The sequence below is a fragment of the Vulpes lagopus genome, chromosome 10 (genome assembly GCF_018345385.1).
Source record: "Vulpes lagopus strain Blue_001 chromosome 10, ASM1834538v1, whole genome shotgun sequence".
Lineage (NCBI taxonomy): Eukaryota > Metazoa > Chordata > Mammalia > Carnivora > Canidae > Vulpes > Vulpes lagopus.
Window position 1 is genome coordinate 73,988,962 of NC_054833.1, and position 27,126 is coordinate 74,016,087.

At 35.7% G+C, this 27,126-nt stretch overlaps 1 protein-coding gene across 8 annotated transcripts in view; it reads left to right on the forward strand.

Annotated features, from left to right (window-relative positions):
* DOCK7 (dedicator of cytokinesis 7) overlaps positions 1 to 27,126 on the forward strand; it is a 220,919-nt gene that overhangs the window by 123,041 nt on the left and 70,752 nt on the right. For 4 of the 8 annotated variants that reach the window (XM_041769969.1, XM_041769970.1, XM_041769971.1 and 1 more), the window contains exons 19-28: positions 2,225 to 2,311; positions 6,872 to 7,103; positions 10,383 to 10,547; positions 12,251 to 12,420; positions 20,087 to 20,179; positions 21,374 to 21,463; positions 22,402 to 22,497; positions 24,367 to 24,507; positions 24,601 to 24,714; positions 26,251 to 26,421. In XM_041769969.1, coding sequence (XP_041625903.1) covers positions 2,225 to 2,311; positions 6,872 to 7,103; positions 10,383 to 10,547; positions 12,251 to 12,420; positions 20,087 to 20,179; positions 21,374 to 21,463; positions 22,402 to 22,497; positions 24,367 to 24,507; positions 24,601 to 24,714; positions 26,251 to 26,421 — 1,359 coding nt within the window. The remainder of the gene's footprint in view (positions 1 to 2,224; positions 2,312 to 6,871; positions 7,104 to 10,382; positions 10,548 to 12,250; positions 12,421 to 20,086; positions 20,180 to 21,373; positions 21,464 to 22,401; positions 22,498 to 24,366; positions 24,508 to 24,600; positions 24,715 to 26,250; positions 26,422 to 27,126) is intronic. The other 4 variants (XM_041769973.1, XM_041769974.1, XM_041769975.1 and 1 more) reach the window with 1 other exon arrangement.

Genomic DNA, 27,126 nt, shown 5'->3' on the forward strand with positions numbered 1-27,126 from the left:
GGCGCACTGGGGCATGATTATTTACACTTCCAACAAATACTCAGATGATGTTTATGCTGCTCTCCCCAGATCAGAGTTTAAGAACCACTATTTTTAAAGCCATCTGTATTCATTTTATTTGTATATCTTGTTTTTTTTAAGCTGAAAGCAAGTGTTTTGGGTTGAAAGAGCTAGTACTAATTCTTGCTTTGAAGAGTTTCAATTTACTGCACCATCTGTTTTTTACAAAAGTTTCAAAACCTGTATTTACTTCAGTAGAGACATTGCATTTCTTACTTGAATTTTAGAAGAGGAAACTGGCTTTAGTTGGTTTTCTTTTCTACACATGATAAAAAATGAAGCCATGGGACAAAAACCCTAAAATACTTTTTTTCCTGAGATTTTCTATTTTGGTCATTTATTTCAAGGATATTTGTAATTGCCTGATGAAATCTGTTTGTTTTTTTATGAGCAACATCTGTGTCATCTTAGTGTTTTATTAATTTTTTAAAGATTTTACTTATTAGGGAGAGCACAGAAGGCGAATAAGAGGGAGAAGATGACTCCCTGCTGAGCAGAGAGCCCAACTTGAGGCTCAATCCCAGAACCCTGGGATCATGACCTAAGCCGAAGGCAGATACTTAAACGAACACCATTTTTCTTGCTGTAAAGAAAATGGCACTCCCCCATTTTTCTTTTGAAAGATTTCATCTTAGTGTTTGTTAATTGCCTTTTCTCATTTGAGATTGTTCTGGTTCTTGGTGTGATGCAAGATTTTTTATTTTATCTTAGACATCTTAGGTATTATGTCATGACCAAAGATCTTTCTTTTTTTTTTTTAAATTTTATTTATTTACTCATGAGAGACAGAGAGAGAGAGAGAGAGAGGCAGACACAGGCAGAGGGAGAAGCAGGCTCCACGCAGGGAGCCCGATGCGGGACTCGATCTCGGATCTCCAGGATCACCCCCTGATCCTGGAGACAGGATCACTCCTGAAGATGGCACTCAAACACTGAGCCACCCAGGCCGCCCATGACCACAGATCTTATATAAGTCTTGGGTTTTAGTAGTAGGGGGAGGTACTCTTGCCACATTCATGACACATTAGGCCTCCACTTACACCTCCCAGTATGTGGGGAGGAAGGGGCACCTTGGTACTGCTCCCTGCTTGGCTTCCACTGACCCCATAGTTGGCGGGGATGCTTGTTACCACAGGGCTAGGACCTCTTTACGACTCTGTCTTCTCTGGTAACACCCAATGTGTTGGGGGTGGGGATCTGGGACCCTCATTATAGCCAGCTAAGGGTGGACACCTGGGCTTACCACTTAGCCTTTGGAGGTTGGGTAGGGCTGCCACTTGTTACCTTGTGTTTGGTCAGAGTAGGGCAAATACTGGTTTTGATTAGAGAGAGCAGGATTTCTTGGAGCTTGTTTTTCTCTACTCCTTTTGGCGTTTCTGGGTTGCCAGCTTCTCTAGCACCTCATCCAGGATTTATGAGGCAATAATAAAACCCAGGAAACACAACTTTGTATTTCTTCACATCTCAAGGTCCATAGTCATTTGCATTCCTCTTTCCACCTTTCAGTGTTATTTTGTGTATCATGTTCATGGTTTTTAGCTGTGTTATTAGAAATAGAGTGATTTTAAAAAGATACTTTAACTTTTTATGCTATGATTTTAATTAAAATTCTTACCAATTTACATCAGGAAAAAAAGTTTTCTAACTCTTATAACAACAGAATGTATTCCTTTGCTGTGAATATCTTATAGCCCTATTAAAATAGGAGTTTTTACAAGAAAAAAACCAATATTATAAACCAATAAAATACTGTAGATGTGAATTTATTGGCATGAAAAGAGATTCACAATATAATATGTGACAAACAGGTTTAAAATAATGTTTAATATAACCTATGGAAGGAAACAGTCTATATAAAAGTACGTGTGCACAGAGGAAGATTTGGAATTATGTAAAGGGATATATGTTTGGGAAAATAGAATTTTGAGTGTATATTTTCTTTTTGCTCCTTGAGCCTTTTTCTTCTCCTGTAGAAAACATGAAGATTTTGTAATAAGAACAAAATATATGTTTTACATTCATGTGCAGTGTATAAATATGTTTTACATTCATATACAGTGTATATTTCCACAGTATTTTTCTTATTGAGGTATTATAATTTTTTTGTTTTAAGAATTTCCAATAAACTTAAATATCTATGATCATTATATTTACTCTCTTCTAGGTTCCTCTACCTGGCATGAAGTGGGTAGATAATCACAAAGGTGTTTTTAATGTTGAAGTTGTTGCTGTTTCGTCTATCCATACACAAGTAAGTGAGTTTTTAAAATAATTTTTATAATAGACTATCACTTGAATGAATGAACATATTGTTTAGTAGCTAAATCAGTTTTGTTATCTACTATAACTTATGGAATTATATGTCAGAAATCTATAGATTTAGAAGTTATTTATTTTGTTTTAAATTTTTATTTATTTGTGATAGTCACACAGAGAGAGAGAGAGAGAGGCAGAGACACACAGGCAGAGGGAGAAGCAGGCTCCATGCACCGGGAGCCCGATGTGGGATTCGATCCCGGGTCTCCAGGATCGCACCCTGGGCCAATGGCAGGCGCCAAACCGCTGCGCCACCCAGGGATCCCTAGAAGTTATTTTTTAAAGGAATCCATAAAAATCATTAAATATTCACACAAGCAAACTTGTTGCTCTTCAAAATGTCATTGACTTCATTTTGAGCAATTCAATGACTTTTTTTTTTTGTAAGTTTCTGCTACATTGCAGAATTAGAGTTGAAAACTATCATTCAAACCATTTTATTCCTCATAGACTCAGAGATTTCAAATGGTAAGAGTTTGAAGGAATTATTTGCTCCAAATTCTTCAGTGTTTATCTGGAACATGCCAGACTCTCCTCAAAGCCTGTATATTTACTCTTTCTCTAGCTGGAATACTTTCCTCCTGTTAGATACTTATTTTCAGTAAGACTTTTACTTACCTCAGATCTTTCCTGGAGACTTTTTTTTTTTTTTAATTTTATTTATTTGAGAGAAAGAGAGTGTGCACACAAAGGGAGGGGGGAAGCAGACTCCTGCTGAGCAGGGAGCCCCATGTGGGGCTCAATTCCAGGATCATTACCTGAGCCGAAGGTGAACAGTTAACCCACTGAGCCACCCAGACTCCCCTTTCCTGGGGACTCTTAAGCATAGCAGCCCTGTTAGTCTGTATGGTCTTACCCTGCCCTTGCTACTACTTCTAGCTCTTCCCCGCACTCTCTTGCACTTTTGCTTTCTCTCACTTTGTGTGTGTATGTATGTACATATGCATTTATTTATTAGTTCTTCATTAGGTTGTAAGCTCCATGTAGTCAGGGTTGTTGTTACCTGTCAAGGAAAGAAACTTTCCTTCAAAGACCTTACAGTGTAATAGGGGAAAATGTAAAAATAATTGTAGTACAATAAAATTAGTACTGTGTTAGATATATGAATGAAATCCTTTCAAGAGTATAGAGTTGTCTGTTCTGGGAACTGAGATTCCCAGATATTGATTGATAAGTAGGCATTTACCATACAGACAGAGGGTGGGCAACTCGATGATAAAAAGCAAGTGCAAAGGGTTAGTAGTCTAAGGACGACAGGCAAGTAATCTTGTGTGAATGTAATTCATAGTGCATGGGGAAATAGTGATAGATGAGGAAAGAAGACCAGGCTGGTAACAGATTATGAAGGACCTTGAATGCCGTAGAGTTTAGAGTCTAGGTAAATGGCGATTTCTAACCTAAATAGCAAACAGGAGAAAAGTAAATTTGGTTGGATGCTACGAGAGATTATGGAAATAGTGGAGATAATTCTGAAGCTATAGTGAGTTTAGTTTTGAGTCTGTTGAGTCTGAAATGCCTATGTATTTCAGATAAAAATATCCCAAGGCAATTGTAATAACATCTTTAACATTGAAGGTGGCAGAATAAATGTGAAAGCTGAAACTACACTGGTGAGTGATAATCCAGGGAGGAAATGTAGAGTGAGAAGAGGCAAGTAAAATGAAATCCAACTTGAAAAGGGAAGGGGCAGTATTCACAGAAACTTCAAAGGCCACCCTCAAGTTCAGTGATTTTTCCACCAGCACTCCTAGGACCCAACATATAGCCATGTTCACAGCAATGATTTATTTTAGTAAAAGATATAAAATCAGCTAAAGGAAAAGAGGTCAAGTCCACAGGAAAAGCACAAGCTTCCAACATCCTCTCCTAGTGGAGTCACATAGAGTGAGTGGAAGCAGCATGTGTGAAATGTCTGTCAGGGGATGCTCATTCATTAGAGACTTAGTTCCCAGGGTTTTTACTATAAGCTGTAACATAGGCACCCTCACCTATCACATGCCAAAATTCTTGATCCCCAAAAGGAAAGCTTATTTTCAGCATAAACCATATTGTTAGCACAAACAATTTAGGTGTAGTGAGTCATCCCTTATCAGTTGGAACTCTTGAAATCCAAGTTCCCAGATGCCATCCAAGGACCAGTTGTGTAAGCTGGCCTTCCAAATGATAGCAGTCTTAAACTTGCTGTGTTAACTCTTTTCTGCAGTGAAGTAGGGAAAAATAAGAAGGCAGAGCACCTCTATGTTATATTTTAAAACAACAAAAAAAGGTAGTAGATAGGTTTTATTTAGCATTATGTAGGTAGATTCCAGTAAAAGAATGGCTCCAGTGGAATTTTTCCTTTTCTGGTCCTGGATATGTTCTATGTTTCCTATATTCTTTATTCTTTTGATAATGATGAGATGGATGTTACAGTATACTGTTGAAATGTATTCTTTCCCTTCATATTATCCTATCTTCTTAAGTATAAAAATACATTATTTTTCATGTTTTGTAATTCTTACAGTCGTTGTTAGTTTTCTTTTTAGAGTTGGTAGTATATTTATCTTTTACTCCTAATTTTGTTTTCAGATACATGTGCTGTCTTTATGTGACAAAGAAGGATTGGGGCAAAAATATAGATGATTTAGAATCTGTTGAATGTAGGAGAAGATGAAGTGGAAGTATCTACTTTGTAGCACTCTGGCATTCACAGTCCTGATGAGTAATATTCAACATTTAGGGATCCCTGGGTGGCGCAGCGGTTTGGCGCCTGCCTTTGGCCCAGGGCGCGATCCTGGAGACCCGGGATCAAATCCCACGTCGGGCTCCCGGTGCATGGAGCCTGCTTCTCCCTCTGCCTGTGTCTCTGCCTCTCTCTCTCTCTCTCTGTGATCTGTGACTATCATAAAATTAAAAAAAAAAAAAAAACATTAAAAAATTTTTGCCACTATGAAAACAATTTCATCATGTATTATCTTTTTAAAAGGATCAACTGAACACAGTAATGTTTTTTATGATGTTTTTCTTTTTTTTTTTTAAGATTTTATTTATTTATTCATGATAGACAGAGAGAGAGAGAGGCAGAGACACAGGCAGAGGGAGAAGCAGGCTCCATGCCAGGAGCCCGATGTGGAACTCGATCCCGGGACTCCAGGATCGCACCCTGGGCCAAAGGCAGGCACTAAACCGCGGAGCCACTTAGGGATCCCCTTTATGATGTTTTCTACTTTGGTTGTAGCTCTTTGAAATTTACTGGTATATAGTTAGAAGTCATCACTTTTTTATTCATTTAAAACCTGCATATCAAGTTAGAACAACATTAGAGCTATAAATGTGAATGAAACTGTTTGACGTTATTGTCTTACAGTTAATTTTCACTATTAACTGAGCCGAAGTCTTCCAGAGTTCCAGCAGACTCCTGTTCACAAATCATTGGTTGGTGCTATACACATGATCATCACTATACACATCTCATCACTAGGCATGAAGCAAACTGGGGGAATAAGCATGTACCCTGGGACTGGGCATGTGATTGCTCTAAATAAGACTGGTTCTGTTGGTGTACAAGGAGGTTAAACAATAGCAGTCAGGATTTAGCCAGGAGATGGAACATCCCAGTAATTCAGATGGAAACAATTTATATTTAAATAATTAACTGGGTTAAAGGTGATTCACTACTAAATGGGGTAAAAGAAAATTCTGTGATTATAATAGAGATAGCAGTTGCAGAAAGTGATGAGGAAGGAACTAAGAAACATAGAGGAGGTTCCTGAACGCTAAGAATCAGACCTCCAAGGAGAGGATACCACTGCTACAGGTTCACAATGCCTGCCATGCTGTAGTGTGGAGGGCACCTGCTATGGAACAAGAGGCACCATTGCTGTTGTGAACACTGCTGCCATGTCCCTCACCTCTAAACTTTAGCATTCACATCTGCTAGCTGCCATCAGGAAAACAAATAGGAAGAAGGAAAGCTGTTTCCTGTACCTTCTGTGGTTAGAGCCTAACCACATACCAGCTGACAAAGGAGAAATGCAATTTGAAGAGTCAGCTCCAGTATTACAAATTGTGGCAAAGATGGTGGGTTTGAATGGAGCTAAGAGGTAATAAATTAATAATGGGCACAGGCCCTGTTCTAACAGACCTGCACAATCATTGATTTCTAAAATAGTAATACTCACACTGAGGGAAAAAAAAATCCTTAATTTGTATCAGTAGAGTTTTGAGTAGTCAATAGTGTTCAAAATGGCCACTTTACAATAATAAATGAGAATAGAGCTGGTGTTTAATTGGAAACAATATTTGTATATACTTGTGTATTTTTTGTATTAATTCATATGAGCTATTTATATTACATAAAACATTGTAATTTTTGTTATATATAATTTTAAATATATTTACATTTAATCTAATATTTATATTTTATAAAAATTACAATATTTTATATTTATATGGTCCAAAGTTTGGGGAATTCACAGTTAGGATTGGTTAGTGCTTTGTTCATTCTTTGTTTTAGGATCCGTATCTTGACAAGTTTTTTGCTCTGGTCAATGCTCTGGATGAACACATGTTCCCAGTCCGAATTGGAGACATGCGAATCATGGAAAATAACTTAGAAAATGAATTGAAGAGCAGTATTTCAGCGCTGAATTCATCTCAGTTGGAACCAGTGGTCCGATTTCTTCATCTTCTGCTTGATAAACTGATACTTTTAGTTGTTAGACCTCCTGTCATTGCTGGCCAAATAGGTAATTTTTACTTATGTTTGGAGAATTATGAAATTTGTAATTTGGCATTTCTAGCTTTTGCAGAAATAGAATCATGAAGTACTATTTGATAAGGACTGTGTTTGATTTTGGGGAGGAGAGGATGGGGAGTTATTTAATTGTTTCTGATGCCAGAAAATAACTTTCTTTTGTTTTGATAAATTGTGCCATAGAGACTTCAGCTCACATTATGGAAACCAATTCATTTATCCACTCACCAAATATTGATTAAGCACTTACTGTATGCCAGACACTGATAGGCTCTGTCCAAGGCTTAGTTCTTGATTTTAAGGATCTCACAGACTAGTTTGGAAAACAGGCAAATAGGTAAATCATTTTGCTTTTTATATGATGTGTGATTTGCCTAGCCTACATTTTTACTCATTGGCCATTCTCTATTTAAAATAGCTGTTCTTTTCTTCATTAACCCAAAAATCTCTATAGTCTCATTTTCTTCTGTGTTGCTCTGCAGTTAGAGGTACTCCTGTTTCCAGCTCTCTTCCCAAGATAGGTTCCTCTGCTTTTGCTAATAGCTTCCACCTGAATCCTGCAAAGTAGTTGAGCTTATAAGAAAAACATATCATAAAATTTTTGTGTTAAATGGTTGTACAAAGAAGAGGAGTGTTGAGCTCCTTAGAATTTTATTTTAGGGGAGACTTGTCAGTAGAAGTGATCCTTGGGTCAAACATTTAAAGATGAGTAGGAGTCAGAGGTAAATAACTAGTCCAAGGGGATGAAATAGTATGCGCATGGTATACAGATAGATATATGAACTGGGAAACTTGCGAGGAATTGTAAGTCACAAATTAGAGTGTTGTTGTTTAGAGATGGTAATTAGTGGTGAGGGAGAGGAAATGGAATCTTCTATGACACTTTAGGGGAATTGGGACTATAATTCTATAAGGAATCCATAGCTTTTGAAGGGTCTGGTCTTAATTATGGAAGTAATGTGACCCAGTTTGGCTTTTGTAAAGATGAGTGTGCTACATGGAGATGGGTTGGAAGTGGGGAAAATCTGGAGGCAGAGAAACAAATTAGTAATCTTATAGAACTTCTTACAACAAACTATGAGGTCCTGCTGAAACATGAGATGACAGTGAGTTGGAGAGGAGAGGTGGGTTAAGAAGAAATGTTGAGGAGCTTGTACAGAGTACTGTCACAGGAGTCATAGGAGATGGTTTTAAGGAAAACACCAATTTTGTAGATGATGTAAATAAAATAATAATGCAATAGTAACAAACATTTGCATAGTAAATAGGCCGAAAATATTGCTGTGTGCTTTATTTACATTAATGTATGAAATGCTCACAACTCTATGCGTAGGTATTATTACCACTGTTTCACAAATAAGTAGAGTGAACACTGTGCTTGAAAATTTGCCTAAGGATTCAGACCCAAACAACTGACTCCAGCGTCCTAGTCTTCTTACCTACTAAAGAGGTGAAATTAACTGGTGAAATTAACAAGAAAAGTTTTAGTCAAACAGTGAAAGTAGAATTAAGTCATGCATAGCACATGGTGAAAGGAACACAAAATGTATACCCTATTCTTAAATTCGTTTAGAATAGGAAACTGGGTTGATTAATGCATAAAAATGGAGTCATTTGAGCATGTTTATGTGCTTTGAGAAACTAGTGGAGGGGGGAGAAAAATGTAAGATACAGAGATGCTAAAAGGTTTAATGAAGCAAGCCTGTAGGACAAGAGTGATGTGATTATTGTTACATGGTAGAGGAGCACTGCTTCCTTTGGCAGGGAAATAAAAATGGTTTCAGATTTGGAGAAATTTGTAGTAAAATGTTGAGGACTTTAATACTTTATAAATTCCTACTGTGAGATAAAAAGTAGAATTTCCTGAGGAGGGAATAATGTGGACCTGAGCTTTTTTTTTTTTTTTTTTGCTTTTTTTTTTCTTTTTAAGATTTTGTTTATTTATTCATGAGAGACAGAGAGAGAGAGAGAGAGAGAGAGAGAGAGAGAGGCAGAGACATAGGCAGAGGGAGAAGCAGGCTCCATGCAGGGAGCCTGACGTGGGACTCGATCCTGGGTCTCCAGGATCAGGCCCTGAGCTGAAGGCAGCGCTAAACTGCTGAGCCACCCGGGCTACCCTGGGCTTGAGTTTTAAGAAGGATTCTGATGGTTTGAATAGCTACTGTGAGGAAAAGGAATTAAGCAGGAACGCAGATAAAATTGCTGTAGCCCACTCAGGCCTCTGTATCTCTAGTTTCTTTTCTAGTTCAGTATATATAGATTAATCTTCCCACATGTCCAATTTTTTTTAAGTGTTTTATTTATTGGAGAGAGAGAGCTTGAGTAGATGTGGAGGATTGTGGTGGGAGGGACAGGCAAAGAGGGAGAAGCAGACCCCCCCCATGAGCTGGGAGCCCCACATGGGGCTCCATTACAGGACCTCAAGGTCATGACCTGAGCCGAAGGCAGATGCTTAACCAGCTGAGCCACTCAAGTGTCCCTTCCTACCTGACCACTTTATTGGATTCTTCCACTTTTAGGAAAATTTAATTGATCTCATTTCTGTTCATAATTTCCTGTCTTGATTAAATAAATCATAGACTCTGAGGCTTTATCAAAGCCCACAATGGCTGTTTGTTTTACCCATTTATTTAGTGTGCTACCAGAATTTCTCCACTTTTGCAAAATGCTTGTTACATACTATCTTGAATGACTGGGTAGGTATTGCTTAGCCTGGCATTTAAAAATGCTGTACTGTCTTACCTCAGCTTGTTTCTCTAGCCACCTAATCCTTTTCCCAATTCACTCATGTCAGTCACGTTGCTCCTTCACGATCTTCTTTTTTTAGTTTTTTAAGTTGATATTTTTAATAATCCACTTTCATTGTTAATATTTTTTAAACGAGTAACACTTGCTCATTGTATGTTAAGTTTTCAGTCATCTTTAAAACAAGAAGTGACTTTTCAAAGGTGATACACAAGACAGGTTTCTTTTTCTTATGTGCTTTGTATTGTTTTACAAAATAATGGGTACCTGTCAGTTGAGGTTTTGTTTTTTGATTGAACAAACCAATATACTTTTCATGTTAAATTAGTAAAATAAATGTTTTAAAATTTTGTTTAGAAAAGTAATTTTGATTCAGCTAATATATCATTAAAATCAACACCAAATATCTTTATATACTTTGCATAATCCCTATACTTAACACATATAGAGATGATAAAACGCTGATCTTTTTGGAATTTGCAGTTTAAAAAAATTAATGCAAAAATGTATTCCTCCTCCTTAAAAGTTAATCTAGGTCAAGCATCATTTGAAGCCATGGCATCAATTATAAATCGGCTCCACAAAAACTTGGAAGGAAATCATGACCAGCATGGCAGGAATAGCCTTCTCTCATCATACATCTATTACGTTTTTCGCCTACCAAATACTTACCCTAATTCACCATCACCAGGTACTATATTCCTTTTATTTTGAAACTCCCTTGCATAGATTGTATGTTTATGGCAAGATTAAAATAATCTTGTAGTTCTAGTGGGATATGTTCATTCAATAGCAAGTATTTATTGAGTGCCTGCTGAATGGCATGGACTATGCTAGGTGCTAGAGTTACAAGGATAATTAAGTTACATCTTCAGGCATCATTATTTATACAGCTTCCTTTAATTTTATTTAGAGCTTGGTTGAATTAATTCTTGGAAAGGAACCTTGAAAATCAGTTCTGTGTCTGTGGAAGCATTTTATCATTCTTTGTTTTGGTAAGATAAGTAGAATTTTTGTCATTTGGAATGCTGGACATTAAAGAAGAAATAACTGGTAACTTTGTGAAACCTAATTAATATAAAAGATTATTCTCCAGAAAAGTACTGATCTCTTCATGGCCAATAAAATAATATACCCTTTGTGAACAGCAGGGCCCAAAATGATTACTTGCTTTTTTGTATGAAACTGGTGGTGATTTGGTAGTGGGCGTAAAGTAGGGGGAGATGTCTTAGTTTGAATAACTCTTTAATTGTTAGTTAATGATTCGGTTATGCGTGCCTTTCAACCTGCTCATGTATTTGTATGAGTCATCATTCATTACTAATGATAATGGTAAGTGCCCTTTTCCAGCTATTGGCAACATTAACATTAATAATGGTGATAAATACATATGACATTCATTATGAAAACTAGATATAATAGTAATCCGATTTAAGTTTTAGCTCATTTTATTTCTTAATTGCAAAAAGAGCAGTAATTGACTCATATTCTGGGTTGTGATTTCCTATGTCGATTTTTAAAATTATAGTATTTGAGGCTCTGAAGGTGTATTGTGGACTAGATGTGTTCAATACTCCAATATTTTACTCTTTCATTCAATATAGTATTCCGTAGTTTTTGCAAAACATCTTGTTTAAATGCTGAGCTGAAAGATGGTGTAAATTAATTAGTTGACAGGTGTGTATCATTTGCAAATATGAAGGATTTCTTTAAGAAAAATGGAGATAAATTAAGGATATAGTTCCTGGGTATTTTTATGTTCATAGAATATGGTTGAATGATGGTTGAACATAGTTGATGCTAGACAGAGAAATTCTTGCCTTTCTAACTTGGGCTTGAGTATACATATGTATGTATATCATAAGGATGCTACTTTGTTATAGTTCAAATTGTCATTGATGATACAAACAAAACAGTCTCATTTAAGAGATGTTGACAGTAAATTGGCTGTCCTTGTAGGAACTGTGTCAAGGACAGAGTAGGAAGGGTGGGAGAAAGGAAGAGCCATCAGCTGGATTATTTTAGATCTTCAATACACTCATATCTAACGTGAAAATAATATGTGTGCATGGTGTGTTTGTGTTTTCTATCTTGTTTTTTAGTGTATATTTAATATATAATCAGAAACATTGAGAAGATACTGACTTTATCATTGCATGTGGTTTTGTCAACCACTGTAAAATAGACTATTTTGGTGTAGCTATCATTAAGTTTTGTGTGTTTTTTTATTCAGAGTATTTTTCATTTAGAAATAAAAGCAATTTTTTAAAAACTAAAAAATAAAAGCAATTTATGATTTTTGGGGGAATTTTGTAAAGTGGCAGAGATTATTTTCAGGTGCTTTCCTGACTAATTTCTTTGTCTAATTATGTGCTATTTTATATACAATTATAGGTCCTGGGGGTTTGGGAGGATCAGTGCATTATGCCACAATGGCTAGATCTGCTGTGAGACCTGCAAGCCTTAATTTAAATCGTTCTCGGAGCCTTAGTAATAGTAATCCAGATATATCTGGGACTCCCACATCACCAGATGATGAAGTACGGTCAATCATTGGCAGTAAGGTAAACTGAAGATAGTCTTTTATGTATTTGATTTTCAGTTGATGAATAAGTGAGAAGTGTCCAATTTTAATTTATTCTTAATTTAAAAATATATTTGAGTTAGTAACAGGGAAGACATTGTACTTTTCTATTCTATCAGTATACACAAAGTGTCTAATGTTTCTACTAAATAGGCTTGCTATTACAAACTGGTTTGTGTATTTTGCTCAAGAAAATCTGCCAAATTCAGAAATTTGTCCAGGATGACCATTCCATATAACTCGTTTTTGTCTGTGTGATAATCCATTCTTTAAAAAATGACTACATTAATTTCCTATAAAATTAAAAGAGACCTATCTGACTGCTGTGTAGAAAGGACATAACATCATTGATTTAAAATATGAACCTCCATTCCTTCTCTGAAACATATCAAGACCAGTTATTAGCTTTGATTGCTAATAGAGCTGCCTTTCACTGGAAAACTCTTTATAAGATGCACCAGGACTTGAAAAATATGATTTACTTAATGTTGGTTAATGATTATTCCAAGTAACAAGTGATAGGCCAGCTGGTATAAGATCCAGCTATATTTTGTTTACAGCATCTTTATTAACTCCCCTCCAAAAAAATTTAAGGAGTGATTATTACCTTTTTATAGTAAGATATAAAAATAACTCCAATTTTAAACAAACTAGGAAAAAGAACAGTTTAAACTGAGGCCAAAAAATCATGTTATGTTGTGTTTTGACCAAACCATTTCAAATGTAATTTTTGCCATTGGAAGGGAGGAAGATACCATTGTTGTTAGAATCATAGCCAACTTTTCTTTGGCACTTTTAGTCTATTAACTGGGATCTGAGGAAAAATTAATAAACATGTTTTAGCATCTGTGTTTAACCTTTAGCCTGAACTATTTATGGATTTTTTTTAAACAATCTGGGTTTGTTATGTGAAATACTTGAACATTGGTCAAAAACCTCAGAACTACTCATATCTGTTCATATAGTCACAGAAATTTTACATTCAGAAGCTTTTTTTCTTAAGATTTTATCTATCCATGAGAGACACAGAGAGAGAGAGAGAGGCAGAGGCACAGGCAGAGGGAGAAGCAGGCTCCCTATGGGTAGTCCGATGCAGAACTTGATCCCAGAACCCTGGGATCACAACCCGAGCCAAAGGCAGATGCTTAACCACTGAGCCAGGTGCCCTACATTTAGAACTTCTAATGAACTTAAGCATTGCTCTTTAAAGTAACTTAAGTAATTTTTAAAGTAATTGCTCACAGATCAAAAATATATTTTGTAGCCTTATATTTTAAATAATAAACATATATTTCAATAACTTACAGGTCTATACAGATACTACTCTAATTAAACAACTTCCAATTTTTGTAAATTCCCAGAGAGAATGATGTGCAGATATTAACTTGAGTAATATAGCAATTGCTGTATTCCCCCCCTATATATTTCCATCTTTAGAGAAAGAACTTAGGTTTTTTATCCTTGTATTCATTCTCAGTTGTACCTCATTGTAGTAGTACTTAGCATTATTTATATACTATGAATATAGTTCTTTGTAGAATGAGTCTGATTTTTGAAATAATAAGAAATTTTCCTATCAAAGAGCCTATGGAAATGAAAAAGACACTATTGTCCTCAAGGTTCTACTTTTAAAATGCTTCTTAAAAAGAAATAATAAAATGCTTCTTAATTTCTGTAAGATTTGCATTATGTCTCTTCTAGCATAATTCTAGAGTTTTCCTTTATATGATGTATTGGACAGATTATAACATCAAGATTTAGAACAAAGGTCTACATATATTGGAGTGATTATTTTCTGTTTTTCAAGTAGTTCATAAAATGAGACATAATAATGACATTAATTTCTGATGATATATAGTGTATGTTTAATGATGTATGTAAGCTTCTGAGAAAGCCATTATAAGATGAGGATTTGTCTTATGACAACACAGCCTCTTCCTAATCAGGTTTTATTTAAATAGGTTTCATGTTTCCTCTTAGAAAATTTTTTGAGGGATCCCTGGGTGGCGCAGCGGTTTGGTGCCTGCCTTTGGCCCAGGGCGCGATCCTGGAGACCCGGGATCGAATTCCACGTCGGGCTCCCGGTGCATGGAGCCTGCTTCTCCCTCTGCCTGTGTCTCTGCCTCTCTTTCTCTCTCTGTATGACTATCATAAATAAATTTAAAAAAAAAAGAAAAAATTTTGATAGTTACTTTATTTGGGACTATCATTTAGTCATAATCTTATCTCATTGTTAAAATGATAAGGAATCTGAAGTTTATAGCTACTGTTCATTACCTGGAAATTCAAGAAACTTTTTTAAAAAGATTTTTGGGTGTGTGTGTGAGAGGGAGAGAGAGAGAGAGAGAGAGAGAGAGAGAGAGAGAGAGAATGAACAAATAGGGGGAGGGGGAGAGGGAGAGGGAGAAGCAGACTCCTCACTCAGTGGGGAGCTTGACCTGAGACTTGATCCCAGGGCCCTAAGATCATGACCTGAGCCAAAACCAAGAGTCCTATGCTTAACTGAGCCACCCAGGCACTCCAAGAAACTCTTTTTTAATGATTTTTGTCTTTCTCCTGCCTAGGCCATGGTCATACCCTACCTAGATATTGTCATTACTAAGAACTTTAACTTATATAATCTCAATTTCATGAATCTTATTTTCTATTAGCTCCAGTATTTCTCTCCAGTACCCCAGCTCCAACACTCTTCTGCAGTCTCCCATCATTTGATCTGATGACCTTTTACTGTGTCTCAATCCCTTAATGTTCTTTATTTGAGTTTAGCTAGCTTAAATTCCATGACCAATCAATAAAAAAATATTTAGGGGCACCTGGGTGGCTCACTGGTTGAACATCTGCCTTCAGCTCAGGTCGTGATCCTAGGGATCATGTCTCCTGTCAAGCACCCCACTGACATGATAACTATCATTATAGTTATCTCTATTGTAATCAAACCTCAATTGCCTTATCCTCTCATTTCATTCACTTGCTTAGCCAAATCTCAAGCCATAGTTGAATCCGGTTGTCTGTCTATGCCATTTTAGCACCTGTGTGGATAAACATGCCTTGAGAACTATCATGATGACTGGTCTCATTTGAAATGAAAAGCCTGAACCTAGAGAGAACCGTCAATGCTGTCAGGCAATTAAACTATATTTCTCTATTCTGTTTACTTTCCCATTCTCCCTGAAAAAGATTTCATGCCTTATTCCCTTACCTGCACACCAGTCTTCCTTCTCAGTTTTTCTCCTGCTTCATTGAGAAAATGGAAGCCATCAAAAGAATAATTTTATAGACTTTTACCACCATATCTACCTACCTACTACTATCTATGACTATCCACTGCTTAATACAATACCCTGCTTACAGATGAACTATCCATTTTTGTAAATCTGTTTGTAAAAAAAACTCTTGTCCCGTCTCACCTACTCAGGATCCTCACTCTAGCAATTATTTTATCTCTCTACTACATCATCAGTTGCTTCCTATCTACTAAGACATCCCATTCACATTATTTATCCCATTTTTATTTATCCCAAATTCTCTCTAGTATTTCAGTTATTGGCTTCCTTACTGTGTCTGCTACCTTTTGTAGTAGAACTCCTTTAGAGTTTCCTATACTAGCTATCTCCAATTCTTTTACTCCCATTCTCTTTACCATACTTCTGTCAGATACTGCTCCCATCTTCCACCTAGCCTGTCCTTGTTAATGTCCCCAGTGCTCTCCATGTTGCTAAATCCAGTGGTTAAACTCTTAACACTCAGCTTACTTGAACTTACTGCAGACTTGGACACAGTTAAATCCTTTCCTCCTTGGTTTATTCTATTCCCTTGCCCTCCAGGGCACTGCACTCTCTTGGTTTTCCTTTTACTTGACTGGTATACCTTTTCGGTCTCTGTGGATTCCTCTTTTCTTGATCTCTTAATCTGGAAGGGCCCAGGCCTCTCTCCTTATTTCTCTTGTCTTTTCTCTTTTCTCTCTATACTCACTTGCTTGATATTATCAAGTCCCCTGATTTTAAATGCCACTATATGCTAATAACTCTCAAATTATATTTCCGGTACAAATATCTCTCTGAAATTGTAAACTCTGCTGCCTTTCCTACATCTTTTTGTTCAGATTTGGATTGATGTTAAAGATAGAACCACTGCTCGCTACCACTTCTACTACCAGTTGGTCTGAACTACCATCATCTCTTCCTCAATCAGTGAAATAAACTTAAAAGATGGTTTCACTGCTTCCAACCCACACTCTCTTCATAACACAGCAAGCAGAACACTGCTTTAAAAGCTTAAGTCACAAGAAAGCAAAAGTTAGATTATGTCATTACAGAGGCCCCTGTCGTTATTTAGTCAGGAGAGTGCAACTCTTGATTTTGGGGTTGTGAGTTCAAGCCCCATGTTGCTAATTCCTCTGAGCAAGATAATCCTACAACTAACTCCTACACCTTAAGCCTTTATTCAGAGGACCACCTTCTCAGTGAGGTCTACTCTGGCTACCTTATTTAAATGCATGTAACTGGTGTTTCTTTTTCTTCTCCCTTGTCCTGGGGACTTCTGATCCCCTTATTCTGTTTCTTTATCTCATAACATTTACTACCTTTTAATGTAACATATAAATTAGTGGCTATGTTGATTTTTTAGTGTTTGTTTACCTGTATCACAGTACAAGCTCCATGAGGGCAGACATAATTGTCGAGTGATATATCCTGAGCACCCATAATGGCCAGCATATTGAAGGTGCTCCATAGATACTCAGTGAATGAATGGTAGTAAGAATTGCAAGAATAAACTTTAAAAGTTGTGTTTTTAAAAAAATAAAATAAAAGTGTTTTTGTTAAAAAAAAAAAGTGTTTTTGTTTGCCTTCTTGCTGTTAAGATTAATTATATATTTAATGGCCTTAAGAGATTTGGCCTTATGAAAGTTTTGGCTTTATACCTTATTCTCTAATATAAAATGCAGAACTCTTAAAATTCAAGAATACTTACGTCAATAGAATTTTATTACTCTACTGGCTGTAAAATCAGATTCGTGAGATCTTTTTCATAATTATTTTTGCCAAAACTGATCTCTTTGCCCTGGCAATATTCTTTTAACATTAAATATGTGATTATGACAAGTTTGAATTTTATTGTTTTTAATTAAATGCCAGTGCAGTTTTAAGTGGATATGTAGTTTCTTTGTAACGTATCATTCCCTATTTTTAAATTTATTTTTTAACACTGAGAGCTCATTATGTGCTGGGCACTATGCTGAGGACTTGTGGATACAAAGCATAATCTTTGAATTCTAACAGGAGTGTTGATATAAAGTCAAATACAATATGAGCCTGGCTCAGGGAAGGAGCCTATCTATATTTTAGGGACAAAATAATGTTGCAGAGATTTGACAAAAACAAAAACGCTTTCATGCACATGTGTACACATTCGTTTAATCTGTTCTGTTAGGTGGAGATCAGTAAACATAGCTATGACATTAGGAAATATCAGTGATGAATTTGCTTAACTAAGTTATGATACAATTCTTAGCTTTATAACACTTAAATTATGACAGTTATTTGCTTTACAAAATAATTGCTCATAGGTTTTCTTTAAATAGTTAGCTTTGACTTGATGCAATTGTAGCTGCTCAGTCTCAATATTGTGGGCATAATATACGATGGCATGAAGAAATTTATTGTTTATTCTTACGTTACTGATTAGCATGTGGCTTAGTTTTAAAGGAAATTAAAGAGTTGAAAAATGAATTTAAGAGTACAGGAAAATTATTGGTATTGTGGAAACTTATGTTGGGAAGAGCACAATTGTAATGCTGCAAAACTCAGATGCTTATGTATTTTTGTAACATGAGTAGTGGTTGTAAAAACTGCAAATGGCAGAAAGAACTTTATACAGTGGAGACATAATTGGGGGGACTGGTGAAAACTTTTGTTTTAACTTATCTGCTGATTTGCTTTTATTTGAAATAATGGGGTTCTGTAAAGGTAGGTATCTTATTTTAAATAAATCTGATGTGACATAATTTTACTGGTATTAAATAGTCTCATTTGCTTTTCTAGGAAGCATTTAAAAGAACATGCATAGAAAGTTTTTGTTAGAACTGTTTTTTGAGTGTTTACTATATTTGAAGCATTGTATTTAGTAATTTACTTCCATTTTCAAATTTGTTTTTTGGATTTTGAGGGAGACTATCATTATTCCTATTTTATACTAAGAAACTGAAAAAAATTAGGTTACTTACCTCAGGTTTTACAATTAGTAAGCAGTATAACTTGGTCTTGAACTTCAACACTTGTCTTACACAATCAGTATAAAAAATAAATGGAAATGGATGATCATTGTATCATTTCAACCACTCTGTATTTTTGGAAAAATAGGAGGAAAAGAAAGGGAAATATTCTCCCCAAATCTAAGCTATTAAGAGTTAGCAGTTTTTTTATTCCTCCTCTTTCCTAATCCTTATTCCCTCCCATAGTACTGATACATGGGCTTCACTCCCAAGATTCTTACTTGTTCAGAGGTAAGGCCCTGCATATTCATTGTTGTTGACCTTCCCAGGTGATACACGTGTCTAACCAGTTGATTATTATTGTTACTACTCATGTTTTTCCTTTACCTATCTTTTGGTGCTTTCTGGAGTGGATGCATACTGACACCCTTATTTTTTTGGTCTCTTTATCTTGGGTTGTCTTACTCCAACAATCCTCTAAAAGTCCCTTATAACTGGCTCCAGTTCTATTAGCAGACTTCCAGGCCACAGCCCAGGTTGCTGAATCAGGATTTCTGGGGATGGGGCCCAGAATCTAAATGTTATAAAATTTCCCAAGTGATTTTAATGATCTGTCAGATCTAAGAAATTAAAGCTCCAGTTCCCTTCACCCGAGATAGTATCTTTCAGAGAAGAACAGATGTAATTCACTTCTGATCATACACATTAGTAGCATATCAAATTAACTTCAGTGACAGTGACGGTGAAGATGTAATTCCTACGGACAGCGCCATCATAATGCTTTTCTTGATAATATTTATATAAAATAGTAGCCCATTTAATTACAACAAGCACAATAAAATTGACACAACCCCCAAATCCACCAATATTTTTAGGTAAGAGCAAATATTAGTCATTTTCCCCCCTAAATTCTTTTAATTTTCTAAATTTCTCCTGTTGGTCTCTTAAAAGAAAGTGAAAGAGGAAGGAAGGTCAAATAGAAGTATGGAATATCAATGCACACAAGTTTCAACTGATACAAAAATGAAAGTAAAGTCTTTTAGACAAGAAGGAATGATTTTCTTTGATTTTTTTTTCTTTTAAAACCTAGTTAGATTCAGAGGCAATTATGTTGCTAACTCATGCCATCTTCAAAGAGAATTTGGGGGGATGGTGCTGTGGGAACTTCAGTTAGTACTTCAAGGCGATCCCTTTATATAAAGATAAGTTTAAATGCTATAGTTAATGTTCTTTGTGATTTCAAAACAAATTATATTACATAATAAGGTAATTTTGGTGAACTAATATTTCTAGGTGCCTAAAAATTTTGGTTGCTTTAACAGTACTAATTAAAGACATGTTTGCTTTGGAAAGTCTAGATTTCTTTAAGAATAATTTATAGCATGCCACATGTAATATTTCTTTCCTTTCCAACTGCTTTCTATTATATGCTTAGGGTTTAGATCGCTCCAATTCCTGGGTTAACACTGGTGGTCCAAAAGCTGCCCCATGGGGATCCAACCCCAGTCCAAGTGCAGAGTCAACACAGGTGGTGTTTATATTAGAGGTTTCTTTATTGGCTGCTGATGTTTCCCTTTAGAACATTACTTTTAGTACATACTGTGATTTCAGTGGCTTGCTTTTTAATCATTAAAAAGTGTGTATTTTTGTTTACTTAGCACATTTTCCAACTACTATGCATGAATACCACCAATTGCACCAGTAATACTCTCCTTTCCTACTTCCTGTCTCCTCCTCCCCCCTTCCTATATTACCCTATCAGTATTTCAGTGCCTGCTGCTTATACGATTGATGGCTTTGGTAACAGTTTCTACTGTAGGGGTAGCACGTTTTCAATAGGAATTTTCAGAAATTTTGTTTGGACAAAACCTGACAGTTTGCCATCTGCTTTTGGTTTAAAGTGTAGCTATTGTCTTTTTTTCATTTAGTATTTACTGTCTTGTCTTTTTTTTTTTTTTTTTTTTTTAATAATTACTGACTAGAAATCCTGGGACTAAGCTGAAATTAAATGTGAACAGTGTTCGCTGTAAGATTTAATACCAAAAGCAAAAATCCATTTTTCTTTGTATTGTGTTGCAAAGTATGAAATTTGTTTATAACTTAGATGAACTAGGTTTTGCTTACTTAAGTCTAGTTGCTTCATAGCTAATACTGCATGATTCCTCAAAATATACTTCTCATCTGTGTATTGGCTTTAGAGGGAAATGCTCTTATTCTTGAAGAATTTAATTCTGTGTTTAGTATCGTAAATGTTTTATATTTGAAGTATATGGCAAATCTGAATAGTAGTTTTTGATAGTAGTGAAACACGAAAGAAACCATTCTAACCTTTTATTTTTCTTTATTGAATATAAAATTCTTAATTTCTTTATTTGGTCTAAGACCAGTGAGAAGTATATTTTTACTTTTTTCATTTTCTTACTAGATGTGCGCATGTGTATAGATCACACAGATAAAAGTTTCATTCTTTGCAGCACTCTGAATTTATATAATCCTTAAAATACCCATTTTTTTTACTAAAAATATATAGAAACCATTTTGATACTTCTATTGTACTGTCATTAAAGCAGCTTAAAATGGTGAAAATTAGATGAGCAATAATAAAACAGTTGTTGAAACCACAGGAAAACTATTTTAAAAATTGTGTGTAACCCTTGAGCTGCAAAGTCATCCACAGCAGACTTTAATGTTATCTCGTCATTCATTCACCTCCACTCCATAGGCTATGGATCGAAGTTGTAATCGTATGTCTTCGCACACAGAGACGTCAAGTTTCTTACAAACATTAACGGGACGCTTACCAACTAAAAAGGTAGATTGATATGAAGACAATCCATATAGGGGGAAAATTCCAACAATTAAATAGATGTAAGATTTCTTTACGTAACCGGTATGTTACAGTAATTACATTTAAATTATTTGTTTAAAAATACATTTGAGCAAGCACTGCTTGTCTGATGCCTTTTTGAGCATACCACTCCAGTGTACGCTCTTTTATATTATTAAAATGTTTATAACTTTGGGATTGACTGTTTGAAATCAAATTTGATCATCAAATTTTAGTACCAAAAATGTATCAACTCTGAATTCTGTTTCTGTAACTGCTTCTGTTTTGTGTTTTAAATCTCCAGGGAAAGGAAGATGAGTTAGAAAAATTATCACTCTTAGTAAGATATGTTGATTTGCTTCCCTTATGCACAGTTTTGTTAGTCCTTTTTCATATTGATATACACTACTTTGCAAATGCTTTGTATGCATATCCATTATAAGGCAGGAATTTTCTGCTGTGTTTATAAAAAAGACTTCAAATACCTGAAAACTTGAAAATTAATGGCTTATATCAATGTTTAAATTTTTGAAGGTATTTCCTAAATTGTACCAGCAAAGTTCATGAATGTAGTTACATATGTTGAAATATGTATTTAAGGCACAAACAAGATCGTATTTGTAACTGTCAGTTTTTGATCTAGTTTCTGTTTGCTGGTAAAATTTAGGAGGCTATTTCCCACCTGTCCTTTTAAAATTACATTTTACTGCAAGATAACATGTAATTTTTTCAGCTGTTCAACATGCTACCGTCTTACATGTACCAACAGCCGTTTCGTTAATGGGTGTCCTCACTGCATCATTGAATGGTTCACATGCCTTATTTTGCTTATTCTCATATCTTCATTTGTAATTGCATTATTATTTGGTTTGTGTTATCAGCAGATATGACTTTGATAATAACTTTGGATTTATTCTGGATAGCTTTTTCATGAGGAGCTGGCTTTGCAGTGGGTTGTTTGCAGTGGCAGCGTTCGGGAATCCGCTTTGCAGCAAGCCTGGTTCTTTTTTGAGTTAATGGTGAGCAAGCTAAACACATTTCTTTATACTGTTTTCCTTAGTTAACAGCTTTGTGTTAGTTCATTATTTTATCTGAAAAATCCTTTTCCATTGCCCCCTTATGATTTTACATGTGCCTCCAAGACAAATTACATTTATTACATCTCTAAATAAACACTATGGACACTGAGCACAACTTAGGTGGAATTATAAACTTCTTGTTAATTTTTTTTAGAGATGATTGCAGAACCAGCTATCTTTTTTTTCCCCAGCTATCTTTTTAAAGGAATCGTGGTACATTATTTCTTAGTGTGCACATGGCTATTAAAATGGCAGTATTGTAGATTTCATCCCAAACATAGATAAAAAGAGCTTTCGAGATCTTTACAGCTTTTCGAAAGCTCTTAGGGAAATGCCACTTACAGCCAATTAAAAAGCAACACTTTTTGCTCAATTTAATCAATGGTATTAAAAATAAATGAATTCATATCTTAGTATTTATATATAAATAAACATACATAAACACATATATACACAAAGGCAGAAAAGATTGGCTGTGTACAGAGTGGTAGCACTGTCCCTGTGGACTGGGTATTATCAAGGCACAGAGATTAAGTAGCTTGTCTAAGTTGGTATAGCTTTTAAATAGTAGAACTATGATTCAAACTCAGGCGTACTGGCACTAGGGACATTTCTCTTTAACCTCTAAGAAGCTGAAGTCATTGAAACTTTTTCTTCCAAAAGAGAAATGTGTAAAAAAATAAAGGAAAACAAAACAACAAAAAGAGAAAGGAAGAGAAACAAAAGGAGCTTCCAGAGTACATCATAGGGTAATTCTCAACATTGAATGTTACCTATATTGGGGATAAGAAGAAAATTTTTCTACAGATTTACTAATCCACAAAAGAAAGTAAGCCAGGGACCCTATATAATAAGTGATGGGCAACTCATTTTTTCCACTAGAGAATAAAAACCAAGTTTTGTAATTCTTGTGCTTTTAATATAAGATCAAACTGTAATTTTGACTTATTTTTTGATGGTCTTTATATGTGTGTTCAAATTAGTTTAGAATAGTAAAAATGCTGCAGTTTAAGACTTGGCTCTGCTATTTACTAATTGTTGAAACTTGGCTTCAATTTCCCTGAATTCTATATTACTATTACCACATTGTTGTAATAGGACTCAAAATCTGGATGCATTCTTTTGAAAGATTTTTATATTTGAGAGACAGAGCACACATGAGTATGTGGTGGGAGAGGCAGAGGGAGAGTATCTCCAGCATTCTCACATTGGGTGTGGAGCCTGCTATAGGGCTGGATCGCACAACCCTTGAGATCATGACCTGAGCTGAAACCAAGAGTTTGACACTCAATCAGCTAAGCCACTCAGGTGCTCCCAGAAGCATTTTGTACATGTAAATCACTTTAATTTTTACCTAATATCTTATTCTTATTGAGTCATCAGTGTTTAATGTACATTCACCATATGTCACTGTATGTTAGATATTGAAGATACTGCAGTGGAGTCAATGTTTCTAGTCTCTCAAAGCTTAACAGTTTGGGGGATATGGAATGTCAAAATGTTGTCTTAGAAGATTTCATTTAAAACCATTTTAATGGGTAAAATATTTTTCTGTTCACATTCATAATTCTTTTCATATTAATAGCCAGAATAATTTTATGAAGGTGATGCAGTGATTGAGTTGTACTGTGTTTGATATTTCTCAGGAACATACAAAATATTGCAGGGAGATTTTAAAAATATTTGAGGAGCTAGAAGTATTCCAGCTATCTGTTAAGTCACACAGTATAATGAAGAAATAGCCCTAATGTGATTAACTGTTAATTGCCTTCAAAAGAAATTAAACTGATGGCTTATTTATTTTTTCAGGTAAAGAGCATGGTGCATCATTTATATTTTAATGATAAACTTGATGCACCAAGGAAAAGTCGTTTTCCAGAGCGTTTCATGGATGATATTGCAGCTCTTGTCAGTACAATTGCTAGTGATATAGTTTCACGATTTCAGAAGGTAATAACAACTTTTTAAAAAATCAGATCTCTACCAAGATCACATTAAACTATCATGCTTTTATTTGTTTTTGGTTTTTATTATGTTTTCCAGGACACAGAAATGGTTGAGAGACTCAATACAAGCCTTGCATTCTTTCTCAATGATCTGTTATCTGTTATGGATAGAGGATTTGTTTTTAGCCTTATTAAGACCTGCTATAAACAGGTAATGCATAATTAGTTATAAATAACAAATAATTTAAATACTGTTTGCTGTTTTTAGAGTTGTAGCTGAGTGATCTGTGAGAACACATTCATATATTAATGGTTTTAAAAAGCAGCATTTTTTAAAAGATTTATTTTATTTTAGAGAGAGCATAGTGGGAGGGGAAGAGGGAGAGGCTCGAAGAGAGAATCTCAAGTAGACTCTGCACTGATTCCGCTGACTCCACATGGGGCATGATCTCCCAACCCTGAGATCATGTCCTGAGCTGAAATCAAAAGTCAGTCATTCCGTGGATGGCGCCACCCAGGTACCCCCAAAAGCAGTGTATTTTGGAGGCACCTGGGTGTCTTAGTTGGTTGAATGTCTGACTTTTTATTTCAGCTTAGGTCATGATCTCAGGGTCTTGGGATTAAGCCCTGCATCGGGCTCCCAGCGGGGGAATCTGCTTATCCCTTCTCCCTCTGGCCCTCCTCCTGCTCTCTCTCTCTCTCTCTTTCTCTCTCTCTAAAATCTTAAAAAAATAAAATCAGAGTATTTTTATTAGTAAGGCAAAAATAAATTCCATTTGTTTAATGAGGACACAGGACTATGGCAGGCTGGTATCTGTACAGCTGACATTTCCTTGGTTTTACTGGCCAAGACATGACTCTGATTCCCGTTCTCAAGCAGATCATCAAGTCACTAGTCTAAATGTTAAGTGTAACTGTGTAACAGCTCTTGGGGTCCTATCCCAGCTTTGTTGAGGAGTTGGAATCCTGTGAATGGGAGAAGGGAGCATGGGATGCAGTGCTTGTGCAACATTTCCCAGCTGGTCCACAGCCTTATTTCTGAGAATTACTAGTTCAGAATGCTGTTTGGCAGTCATATATTTAGAATTTGAAGATCTATCCTATCAGATGCCTTTATTATATGTTTCATTCATTCATTCATTCATTCATTCATTCATCCGTTCATCCATTCATCCATTCATCCATTTTAGAGAGTACACACATGAGTGGGGAGAAGGGGAGAGAGGGAATCCCAAGCAGACTCTGCACATTGAATATGAGCCCGACTCAGCATTTGTTCCCACAGCCCCGAGATCATGACCTGAACTGAAAGCAAAAGTTGAACACTCCACTGACTGAGCCACCCAGGCACCCCGTATGTTCCTTGTAATAGAAAAATTAGAACTATATGTGGGCACTGACCGACTTGAAAATATTGTCAGCAGTTCAGCAGTATGACTTCCTAGTGTTTGCCAAACATTGAGTTAGACCCCAGGGATGCCAAAGCTATTAAGTCAGTGTATGTATGTCTCCTCAAAGTAGCATATATATATGTCTCCTCAAAGTAGTTTATCTTGCAGCTGGGTGAATAGACAGATATTTTAACACAGGGTGCTAATAATCCAAAGAGTGGATCATTTCCTTTATGAAGTTATTTTGGTGGTATCCACAAAATCCAAATTGCCCACTAAGTAATCTGTCATCCTGATGTTGGCTTGAGAAATTATATATTCAATTGGTGTTCTTTTATTTATGTGATGCTTACAAGGTATCTTCAAAGCTTTATTCATTACCAAACCCAAGTGTCTTGGTGTCCTTGAGACTGGATTTTCTGCGAATTGTCTGTAGCCATGAGCACTATGTTACGTTAAACTTGCCCTGCAGTCTGCTTACTCCACCTGCATCACCGTCACCTTCTGTTTCTTCTGCAACATCTCAGGTATGCAAAGTGTCTGAAAAAAAATTTGTTTAAGCCTATGTTTGTAAGAAGCCATTGTAAACACTGGAAAAAATGATAAATACTGTTGAATAATAGCTATGTGATAGGCTCCATACTAAGTGCTTTATAAGTATGAATTATTTGCTCCTTAAAGCAATTCTAGGAGGTAAGTTCTATTATTTTCATTTTACATAGGAAACATAGAAGAGTCATTAGCTTACTTGAGGTCACACTGTAATAAGTGGCCAAGTGAGGCTTTGAATCAAGGCACATTTTGACTTAACTCCAGAGCCCAAGTTCTTAACTACTATGTTGTCTTCCTCATACAGATTTATGCACATCCATGTGAGGGAATTCACTTATTTAAGTTTGTTTAGATGTTTTCATAGATTGGGTTTTCTTGAAGATGCAAGGTTGTCTTGAGTTCTGGATGAAAAATGTTTACTAGGGAATCAAGACCTGTGAAAGGAAAAGAAATGAAGTAGCAGAGAAAGAAGGCAAACTGCAGTGCAGTCCTGAGAAAGCCCTGCCTCCCTCTTTCGTACCTAGAAAACCAGAAGGAGAACTAAATGGATATTCCTAAGGTTTTATTGTGTGACAGTGGACTTCAACAGCTAGTAGTTTCTGTCAAGACAAAAAGGGGATATCATAGCAGTTATAATGTGTCTTATACAGATTGAGATAAAGGGCTTTTCTGGTTTTAGT